The 11,388-nt window shown below is 50.1% G+C and overlaps 1 protein-coding gene across 2 annotated transcripts; it reads left to right on the top strand.

Annotated features, from left to right (window-relative positions):
• Positions 1-4,478: 4,478 nt before the first annotated feature.
• On the top strand, positions 4,479-10,873 carry LOC308638429 (cytochrome P450 2A13-like; the record flags this gene model as incomplete). 2 transcript variants are annotated; one of them, XM_081275869.1, is made up of 9 exons in its annotated part: positions 4,479-4,658; positions 4,933-5,095; positions 5,803-5,952; positions 6,172-6,332; positions 7,383-7,559; positions 8,544-8,685; positions 9,114-9,301; positions 9,916-10,057; positions 10,611-10,873. In XM_081275869.1, the coding sequence occupies 9 exons, from the start codon at positions 4,479-4,481 to the stop codon at positions 10,790-10,792; spliced, it is 1,485 nt and encodes a 494-aa protein (XP_081131995.1). In that variant the 3' UTR covers positions 10,793-10,873. The 2 variants fall into 2 exon arrangements, with proteins under 2 accessions (XP_081131995.1, XP_081131996.1); XM_081275870.1 differs by lacking the exon at positions 4,933-5,095 and having other exon boundaries at positions 4,479-4,680; positions 5,809-5,952.
• Positions 10,874-11,388: the final 515 nt, after the last annotated feature.

Here is an 11,388-nt window from a genome sequence, read left to right as displayed (position 1 = left end):
ATCCATACACTTATACATAGTCACCCACTTGTGCTTTCATACAGATCAATGTAGAAGCACAGTCCTGCTCCAGATTGGACACAAAATACACTGTGGACATCCCCCAAACACGATCCCCCAAAACATGGGTACTTAAGCTACCCACACAGAGGCAGAGACTGGTGAGCATTCAGGCACACCTGTCTAGAAACACACCCCATATCAGCTGCTCACACAAATGTGCACATGCAGACATTAACTGGATACCCACTTATTACACACAAACACACAGCCCACAAAGACTGGTGCATAATAAGTTAATCAACATAAACATGAACATGCTGAAACATACATGCACACACCCAGAAAGACATACATAAAGATAATCATGACAGAGACATCTGGGAGACTCCACTGAACAACATGATACCAACATACAGCTAGCCAGAGCACACAGAAAGCCTATGGGAAGAGGGAAGTACGATATGGGAAGACAGTGAGATACAAGGGGGCAGAAACAATCCTGTGCAGGCTCTGAACAACTGATGCTCATCCGCCCTTCTCAGATACTACCTCACAGAGCACCATCCGTCTGGAAGGTCCATTTCCCATCCAGGGGGTTAAAGCTCAGCTGTATGGAGAAAAGGATGGGGAGGGAGGGTGGGAGGTGTCTATAAAATCTCTGTCTCACTTCCTCTTTCCCCAAAGGAAAATCTTTGGGAACTTTGGGCTAGAGGATGTAAAAGCCAGGATAGGACTGAGAGAAATTCTCATCCACATCTTTTAAAACTTTTATTGTATCTTTTAAAAAAATATACCTTTATTTCTTTTTATGTGGTGGTGAGGATTGAACCCAGTGCTTCACATGTACCAGGCAAGGGCTCCACCATTGAGCCACAACCCCAGCCCTCCCATCCATATCTTTTAGTCTACAGATTAATAAGGTCTAATAACAACCAGCAAATAACATAGCCAATATTTATTGAGCATTTCCTGCTTTGCACTAAATGTGCATTAACGCATATGTTCCTTAACCAAACAGTCTGAGAGGCAGGTGCTGTCCCTGACCCCACAAGGCTCCATGAAGTCACCTGTTCAAGGTCACTCAACAAAGACAGAAGTTAGGATTCCAACCCAGGCCTTCACTTTGTTCTTCATAATCCATCTGGATAGGAATTCATGTGTGCAGAAAGGGAAACTCACTGGGGCACGGGCAAGGCATTTTCCTGGGGTTCACCACTAGCTCACTCACTTGCCACTCCCACGTGACTTCAGACGTGAATCCTTTAGCCCATGGAAATCAGCAAGAGCAAACACACCGGACTGACCTCTCCCCAAATCCTGCTCCCATTCGGACACTCCCATCCCTTCCCTGGACAGCTCAGGAAAGCCTGTTTGAACATTCATAACCCTTCCCTCATCCCCCAGTCAACTTCATTGAGAAACAAATTCTGCAAACATCTCCCTTCCTTCTAAAATAAAACGGGGTGGGTAGGGGATAGGAGAGGTCCAGGCCTGGGTCCAGCCCAGGTGCAGGCTGGTAATCAGGATTAGAGGGACTGGATACTGCCGCAGTCTGGCTGGGCACAAATCACGAGCCACTCAAGCAGGAACAAACTTTATTTCCAAACTCCACCAGCACACTCCCCGGGAACTCTCTGGAACGCCACCCATGCAGCTCCTCCAGCAACACACCACACACCAACCGGAACTCCCACCACCGGAACTTCACCAACCAACTCAAACTCTTCAGGAATTCCCGAGAGAGCTCAACCGTAACTCAACGGGAACTCCGCGAGAACTCAGAAGTCTTCATCTTAATGGCAATCTGGCAACACCTCTCAACCACTACTTCTGGCAAAAATGCATGTGTCATCCCGACTCAGCTGTGGCCCTGAACAGGATACCTGACAAGCCCCTGCTAATCCTTTTCCTCACCTCTTCCCCCTCCAATATCAACAAACAACTTTTTTTTCTCTCTGCTTTGTTCCCTCCCCACAGGTTCCAGAGTCCAGCGGCCTAAAAGAGATTGAGCAAAATGTCAGTCCTGGGAGTGCCAACCTCGCCCACCTCCATTTGTCCTGTGGGAGGGCAAAACTCTGGAAGGTACAACCACCAAGGCCTGCCCAGCACTCTGCTGGCACCCGGCTCAAGGTTTAGCTGAGGCCAATCCCAAACCCAGATAGGGCCAGTCTGAGCCCCTACTTAACACAATGTCAGAATCTGCTGGGCCAAACCTCAGAGCCTCGATGGTTGGTCACCTACCCTTCCTCCCTCCTGAAGCCAACTCCATGACCACCTGGGTCTACTCTCAGAACCCTCTTGGTACCAGAAGAGGTTCTGATCTTCTTTTGTTGTCCAGTTAAATGACAACTTCTTTTCCTCAGTGAGGTGGGTGATGAGGGACCTCATGGTCAGAAAGATTTAAAGATCATGCAAACACAGACTCCATCTCCTAGGAGAACAACAAGATCATCAAGGGTGACTGTCCTTATTGTTAAGGAAAAGTGCCAATGAGGGAAGGGCAGTAGGGCCACTCGTCCCTTCTCTGCCCCCACCCTCGGCATCACAGGGCCCACACTGGACCTGACCCAAATGTCCAGTTCCTTCTGGCTGCTAACGATAGTCCCTGACAAACCAGGAATCACTCCTAAAAGAGACTGAACGCATCGTCAAATAGGATCTTCTACAGCCCAAATGTTCCCCATCCACTAAACAAAATCCAGAAGGGGAAATGGAGAAGCAGAGCAGGACAGGGGGGAGTTTAGGGCCTTGGCCTCAGGTTTCTCATGTGATTGCTCCATGTTCATCCTGCATCTGTCCTCGGTGCACCTTATGAGAAATGGGAAGCATGCATATTAGTAACAATAACCATAGAAAGGATCCAGTAAGCCCCGTGGGCTTCCCCAGGACCAAGGTAGGAACCCAGTGGGGCTGTCTGTACATGAGGACCCAGAAACTGTCGGCATGTGCCACCATGTTCTTGTTGTCATGACTTTCTCAAGGTCTGAGCAGAGTCTCTGTCCACTGTGACTGTGAGTTACTCCTCTCTGGTTCTGTGCAAAGTCCCGCTGAAATGTGACTCTGGTCTTCTACCCTGTTCCCAGCCACACATGGGCCCTGGAGGAGCTAATTCTGTTTTGCCCATCCTGGCCCCACTTGAGGTTCCCATGACGAGACTGGGTGTCAAGGGCCAGCACACAGGAAAGTTAGGTCAGATTCACGGCACTGTCTTTCCTTATCCCATCCCTTCTCCCTTCCCTGCATTCCCCTTCAGCTGTTCCACTGAGCTTTCTTCTACCTTTTTATCCCCTTGCCCCACTATACTGGATGAGCTTCAGCAGAGAAAACATCCTACCTTTGAATTTTGGAGAGTGGCTTATTTCACTTAGCATGATAGTCTCCAGTTCTATCCAGCAAGTGCCATAAAGTCATTCTTTATGGCTGAGTAATAATCCATTGTGTATATGTACCACATTTTCTTTGTGCATTCATCTATTGAAGGGCACCTAGGTTGTTTCCATAGCTTGGCCATTGTGAATTTTGCTGCTATCAACATTAATGTGGCTGAGTCATGGTAGTATGGTGATATTAAATCTTTTGGATATATACTAAGGAGTGGGATAACGTGGTCATATGGTGGTTCCATTCCTAGTTATTATGTACACATATGAATATACCACAGTGAATCTCACCATCATGTACATTCATAAGACACTAATTAAAAAATCTATAAGTAAATACAGAAAGATTAGTAGAGTAAAAGGAAGGGAACAGGTGGAGAGGGGAATGGAGGGAAAGAGGAAGGATTGGGGACAGAACTAGAGCAGATTATATTCCATGTTTGTATAACTGTGTAAAATGAATCCTAATGTTATGGATAACTAGAAAGAACCAATGAGACACGCACACACACACACACACACACACACACACACACATCCATCAGGTCAACAACTGGGCTCAAGTGCTCACTCCAGAATCCTGTGGGAATTCCCTCTCAGGAACTCCACTCCAAGCTCTGGGGCCTTCTCACTCCAAGCCACGCACATCTAGAACCCTTAAATCTATGTCCCTCCTCACCAAAATACCCCCAAATCCACAGCCACACATCTTGACGATTTCACTGGAATAAGAAGATGCTTTCCTTCTGAGACCTTGAAATTTGCACCTATAGGACCCTTGTAACTCTGCAACCCCACACCCGAAGCTCAGAAGCTCTGGTATGCAAATATCCCCACACCTCTGCAATCCTTAGTCCTGGGGTGCTTCCTCCTCAGGTGTCACAAATCCAGTCCAGAAGTCTACCTTGCTAATCTGCCCCCTCCTCCTTGCTTTCTGGCTGTGTTCCAAACTAGGTATGTACCTGGTGGAGGGTGCAGTTGGAAGGAGACAAGATACAATTATGTAACCGGGACCAAAGGCCAGACTTTGATCTCAGCAGTATAAAGATAGACCATCCCAGCCTTCACTACCTGTTTGTCCTACTCTCTGCCACCATGCTGGCCTCAGGGCTGCTGCTGGTGGCTTTGCTGGCCTGCCTGAGTGTAATGGTGTTGATGTCTGTCTGGAGACAGAGGAAGCTCAGGGGGAAGCTGCCTCCCGGGCCCACTCCACTGCCCTTCATCGGGAACTACCTGCAGCTGGACACGGAGCAGATGTACAACTGCCTCATGAAGGTGCCACCTTCCAGGGAGATGGGTGAAATGGGGTGGGCACACGGACTTCCCAGTTTCATCAGGGCTTTTTGGCAGAGGGTTGAACCTGAGGAGCTGGAGTCCTAGGACAGGAGAATTCTGAGTGTTGGGAAGCCAGGACCTAGCCAGGAAAGACAGACCTGGAGATCATCTGAGTGTCAGACACTGGGGAAAAGACATCCCAATCTCTGACATGGAGGGAACTGAACCAATTCAGGGAAGGAGCCCTCTAACCACTCCCATCGTCCCCCATCAGCTGAGCAAGCGCTATGGCCCCGTGTTCACCGTCCACCTGGGGACTCGCCGGGTCGTGGTGCTCTGTGGCTATGATGCAGTGAAGGAGGCGCTGGTGGATCAGGCTGAGGAGTTCAGCGGGCGAGGGGAGAGCGCCACCTTTGACTGGATCTTCAAAGGCTACGGTAAGTGGGACAGCACCTGGTGGCCTCAGTTTCCCCAGCCTGCCCCAAGTCAGCTGCCCTTGAGGTCGTGCAGAGCCCTGTCTGGTCTTCTCTGCGTCCCTGTTCACTGTTCCTCTCCCTGTGTTGGACTCTGGCCTGTCTTAAACCTCCCATGTCCCAGTCTCCCTGCTTCTCTCTACCTGTCGCCCTGTTCTCTTCTTTCCCTGGATGGATCCATCTCTTGGCTCCTGGATTTTGTCACCTCAGCTTCTGTGCTCCCCATGGCTCTTTCTCTCCTTCCCTCCCCCCTTCTTCTTCATCAGTCACAACCTCACAGTGACTCTTCAAAATCCCCATCTCCACCCTCTGCTGAGAGTCTCTCCTCTCTCCAGACCTCTTCTCTTCTCTCCCTGTGCTTTGTCTCTTCCAAATGAGAAGCCTTCACACTTTATATTTCCTCAATCTCACTCTGTCCCTCTGTCCCTCGTATCTCTGTATCCCCATTTTCTGCATCTGTCTTATCCACTTTTCTTTTCTCCAGATTTTTCTCCTTCCAAGTTTGGATCCGTGCCTGTCTTTTTGTGCAGCGCCCAGCTCGGCGCCTATGGTCCCCTGCTCCCTGCCTCCCTGTGCAACCCTCTACCTTTTGGGCACATTCTTAGGGGTGCTCTGTGGCCCGCTGGCCCCCTCCCTTGTTGGTGACTTCCCGCCACTGCACTCACCTCTAGGCGTAGTATTCAGCAACGGGGAGCGCGCCAAGCAGCTGAGGCGCTTCTCCATCACCACCCTGCGGGACTTCGGAGTGGGCAAGCGCGGGATCGAGGAGCGCATCCAGGAGGAGGCGGGCTTCCTCATCCAGGCGTTCCGCGACACCTGCGGTGAGCCCAGAGCCCTAGAGCAGGCCGGAAGGAAAAGGAAATCCCCCGCATTGTGTTGCGGGATGGGGTCTTAGGTGGGGAAAGGGTGTGTGTGGCCGCAGTCTGTGGCATGGAGCTGGGAGTGTCCTTGGCTCAGATTCTGGGACTGGCCTAAGACAGCCAGCCCCCTTGGCTCTATTCCAATCCCAGTCTATCACTCCCACCTTCTCCCCACCCCAGGCGCCTTCATAGATCCTACTTTCTACCTGAGCCGAACAGTCTCCAATGTCATTAGCTCCATTGTCTTTGGTGACCGCTTTGACTATGAGGACAAAGAGTTCCTGTCACTGTTGCGCATGATTCAGGGAAGCTTCCAGTTCACAGCTACCCCCACCGGGCAGGTAACTTGTTCCAGCTTGGCACCACCCCTGCCACCACAGTGGCCAACTGCCACACCCCCACCCCCACAGGGCAACAGGTGTCCCAAACTGCCATCCCCCTCCATTGATAAAAACCAGCCCCCAATATTGGATAACTGAACAGCTGCATTAAAATTCAGAACAAGTGACAAGTGTCCAATATATGGTTTCCAAGAATACCTGTATACCTCAACAGATGTCCCCAAACAGAGCCTGCAGGAATCACAAATGCCTTCAATCAGCTGAGATGTTCCCAGCCCAATTTGCCTTCATCTCTAGCAGAGGCTCCCTACCCGACCTTTCTGAATATTTTAATACCTGGACAAATGACCACTTCAGTTCCCTCCTGGGTGCCTGAATACCTGGTGCTGCAAAATCCAGGCCACCAACACCGTTTCACTTCTACCAAGGTGTCCCAAGCCAGTCCACAGGTGCTCCCTACTCTGCCCACTGAATTACCTGAACACTTGAGTCAGGCACCACAACCAAGACTCCAAATATTGGGCACTGAATGTTCCCTAAACACCCAAATAAGCATCCTCCGACACAACTCACTCACACACCTAAAGGGGTCCCTCTGTGCAGCCCATTGGATACCTAAACAGGGAACAGTCATCCCCCTCACTTTGCCACCTGAACAGCAGCATTACTTTAATGTCGGAAAACCTGGTCAGAAGCTCCCACTCCAGTAAGTATATGCACAGCTGTCTCCAGCTGAGGTTACTAAATGCCAAACACCTAATAGGTGCCCCCCATAAAAATCTCAACAAAAATGTCTCCCAACCCAACCTCACCTGAATATCTGCAACCTACATGTATGCTCCAATCATCTCCCCTAAATTCTTAGACAGTTGCCCTCCTACTTAACCCACAGGAACACTTTATGCTGCCTTCCAGCCCCACCCAAACACTGAACACCTGGATAGCTGCCCTGAACCCGTGCTTTTCTCACCTGGAGACAGGTCCTACTCCCACTGGGTGCTGCGCACTGACAGCTGTCTGGTCTTTGCTTTCTCTTTCCGCAACCGCCAGCTCTATGAGATGTTCTACTCGGTGATGAAGCACCTGCCAGGACCTCAGCAACAGGCCTTTAAGGAGCTGCAGGGCCTTGAGGACTTCGTGGCCAGGAAGGTGGAGCAGAACCAGCGCACTCTGGACCCCAACTCCCCGCGGGACTTCATCGACTCCTTTCTCATCCGCATGCAGGAGGTGCAGCCAGCAGCCAGGGTGGGGAGGTCCAAAGCCAGGAAGGGGGAAATCAGGCCAGGGAGGGCGGAAGAACAGAGGCCCAAATTAGCCTCCCTTTGCATAATCCTCATGTCCCAATCACAATAAACACCACTATTTCATTTGCCAAGCCCTTGTAAGCACAGAGTAACGTGTGCATACAACTACCTCTACAGTGCTGCAATGAGCCAGGCACTATTTTAAGTGCTTGCTTAGCATCTACAATAGCTCTTGTACAATGTTTTATTATGACACCAATTTTACAAATGAAGAGACTTCGGCCCAGAGAGTATAAGTAACTTGTCTAAGGTCACACAGCAAGGAAACAGTAGACCCTAGCTCAAAATAGTATCTCTCTGACTCTGTGGCTGGTGCTTTCAGCCACCAAACTGTCTGATGTTTTATACCCTGGTCATCAGTCACACTCATGTGGACAGGTGACCTGGCTTTACTATGTGACATTGAAAGATCTCACCTCCAACTGCATGCCATTCTCTTTTCTGTGCATCAAGGAGATAGGGATTTATGGAGTCTGATGTTCAAAGGATTAGGAAGGAGATCCTCCAAAGACTTCACGATGTTTGGGGGAACAGATGCTGTTGCTTAAAATTCTTTGTTTCAGAAAAACTATCTCTAATGCTCCTGAATCACTCCATGTTGACATCTCTGCCCATCTTTCTCAGTCTCTCTCCACCCCTGTCTTTCTGAATACCGTATAATTGAAAAAGTGACAACTGGCCTTGTCACTAAAGAATAGATAGCCATCAGGGCAAAGCACATGAGAAGAGCATTTTGGACAAAGCCGGAATTTTACTCAAAAGCCTGAAACCTGGGCAGAGCCCGGCAAATCTAGCCCCCTCCTCTCACCTTAGGTCTGGACCTAAGAAAGATGGTCCAAGGAGAAATCTCAGAAGGGCCCCAAAGGGAAGACTTTGGGACTTGGCCTGAAGGCCTCTCTCCTTTCAGGAGAAAAATAACCCCAACACAGAGTTCTTCTTGAAGAACTTGGTGCTGACCACGCTGAACCTCTTCTTTGCTGGCACCGAGACCGTGAGCACGACCCTGCGCTACGGCATCCTGATGCTCATGAAGCACCCAGAGGTGGAGGGTAAGGCTGCAGGGACAGGGGAGTGGAGGCCATAGACCCTTGGAACTCCTCTGAGCCAGCTCCACTGACTCCACCTCTCTCAGGTCCTTGGCCAGGGGTGAGGGATATTCAGTGCGTAGGCATCAGCCAAGTAGCCATGAAAATATTGGAAGTGTGTGAACCAGTTAGAAAATTGCTCCTCTGCTAAGCCCAGTACGTCCCACTGCCCACTCCCCAGGCACTCCCTGGGACCCCTGACTTGCGGCTCCCATCTGGTACAATCAAGTTAACGAGACCCTGCTGCTACAACGTGTGTGGCCATTGGCTGTTCTGAATGGTCTAAGGGGGTGTCAGACATAGATGCTTGCCATTCACCCAGGTTTACATGTTTGGATTGTCGTGCCTGTTCTTCAGCCACTAGGTACCTAAACACCTTCCTTTTGCCTCAGCCAAACTCCATGAGGAGATTGACCGGGTGATTGGCAGGAACCGGCAGCCCAAGTTTGAGGACCGCGCCAAGATGCCCTACACAGAGGCCGTGATCCACGAGATCCAAAGATTTGGAGACATAATTCCCATGGGCTTGTCTCGCAGGGTCATCAAGGACACCAAATTTCGGGGCTTTTTCCTCCCCAAGGTGCTGACCTCTGAGCCACTCCCTGGGACCCTAGCACCCCATCCCCATCAATAGATTTCCAGTCCCTATCCCACACCCTCCATCAAAGAATCATGCAACTGCTGTGTGCCTTGAGTCTTGCCATTCAGAGACTCCTGTGTCTCCAGTAGCCCCAGTCTTTCTGTCTCAGGAGAATCAACCCTATGTCTCCCAACTTCGCTGTCTCAAAAGACACAAATCTCATTTCCCTAGACCTCCTGCCTTCAGGACAGGAACCTCATGTCCCCCACACATCCTGCCTTGAGGGACACAAATCCCATATTTCCCCCAATTCCCCCAACCTCCAGCCTTGAGAAAGATGAACCCATATCCCCCAACATCCTGTCCCAGGAGACAAAGACCCTGTGTCCTTTAGCTTTGCTGCTTCAGAGGGTGAAACCCCAACTCCCCCATACTTCCTGTCTCACAGGCATTAACTTCATACCCCCCAAAGCTTCTCTCTCAGAAGAGCCCTGTTCCCACGCCTCCCATTTCTCTTCCAGTGGGGCACCCTAACTCTCTTTTCGGTGTCTGTGAACTTTCAACACTCTCTTCTTCTACCCCATCTTATCCACCCCTCCTCCCCCCTTCTTCAGGGCACAGAAGTATTCCCTATGCTGGGCTCTGTGCTGAGAGACACCAAGTTCTTCTCCAACCCTGAAGATTTCAACCCCCAGCGCTTCCTGGACGACAAGGGGCAGTTTAAGAAGAGTGACGCATTTGTGCCTTTTTCCATTGGTAAGAGACCACCGCCTGCTGCCAGGCCACGGCTCACACCACCAGGGGAAGCTCATCCCAGCTTCCCTCTCTAAGTGTAGCCTAGCATCTTTCTCCAGCTCTAAAGTCCCTCTTGAAATCTACCCTGGAGCCTACCAGCCGCAACTCCCATAACAACCAAGACCCATATATCTGCACCCAGGAAAAAGGGAAGGGATGACCAAATCTCATTTAGAGATGGGGATGATGAAGGATCAGAGTGAGTCAGAAATCCTTTTAAGGACACACAGCAATATCTTCATATTCTTAGAGGATGACAGCATACAGCCATATTTGAGAATGTATTTGGGGGGAAGGGGCACTTAAACTTCCCAGTGCTACAGGCTGGCATGGATCACCCCACCTCATGTGCCAGGGAAATGGAGGCTCAGAGAGGATTAGAGCCCTTCCTGAAGGTCTCTCGGGTCCCAGTGCTGCAGCCCCTACTCCCTGGGAGAATGCCACAGGGATCTGGGACTTGGTGTGGCTGCAGAGAGCTGGCTTCACCTCGGCCCCTCCCTCCTCTCCTCTTCAGGAAAGCGGTACTGTTTTGGAGAAGGCCTGGCTAGAATGGAGCTCTTTCTCTTCCTCACCACCATCTTGCAGAACTTCTGCTTCAAGTCCCCACAGGCGCCCCAGGACATAGACGTGTCTCCTAAACACGTGGGTTTTGCCACCATCCCGAGGACCTACACCATGAGCTTCCTGGCCCGCTGAGCTGGGGCCCAGCCAAGGGGGAGGCAGGGTTAAGGGGAAGGGAGAGTGGAAGTAAGAGGCAAATTGGATAGAAGAGGGAGAAGAGTCAGAACAGACCAGCAGACTGCCTTTGCCAGACATTGGGCCCTGAGAGCAGGGAAACCTCACACTATGCAGTGGTGGTAGTAGCAGTTGTAATAGTAATAGTAATAATAATAATAATAATAATCATAATAATAATAATAATAATAATAATAACAAAAGCTATTATTTCGAGCAAGCATTCTTTGTCAGCTCTGTGCTAAAAGCATCAAACGATCTCCCAGCTTAATACTCAAAAGCCCATGTGAAAGGGAACAGTGTTCATGCCCATTTTAAAGGTGACACGGCTGAGGCTTAGAAAGTTTAAGTCACTATGTGAACACAGAACAGAAGTGCCTAGCAAATGCTTGAACATCTGTGCCCAGTCTTTGGAGGAGATTTTAAAATATTATCACTTCCCTGAATAAAACAACATATTTGTCTACACTCCCGCCTAATTATGCAGAACTTGAAAACCAGCGGTCATCATCTGTGTGTCTATCAGAGAAGGCCATTGTGGCGGACTCAGAGTCCAT

The sequence above is a fragment of the Spermophilus citellus genome, assembly GCF_964194105.1.
Source record: "Spermophilus citellus genome assembly, chromosome: 18".
NCBI lineage: Eukaryota > Metazoa > Chordata > Mammalia > Rodentia > Sciuridae > Spermophilus > Spermophilus citellus.
Note: the sequence above shows the minus strand (reverse complement) of the source record. Positions and strands in the feature narration are given on the sequence as shown.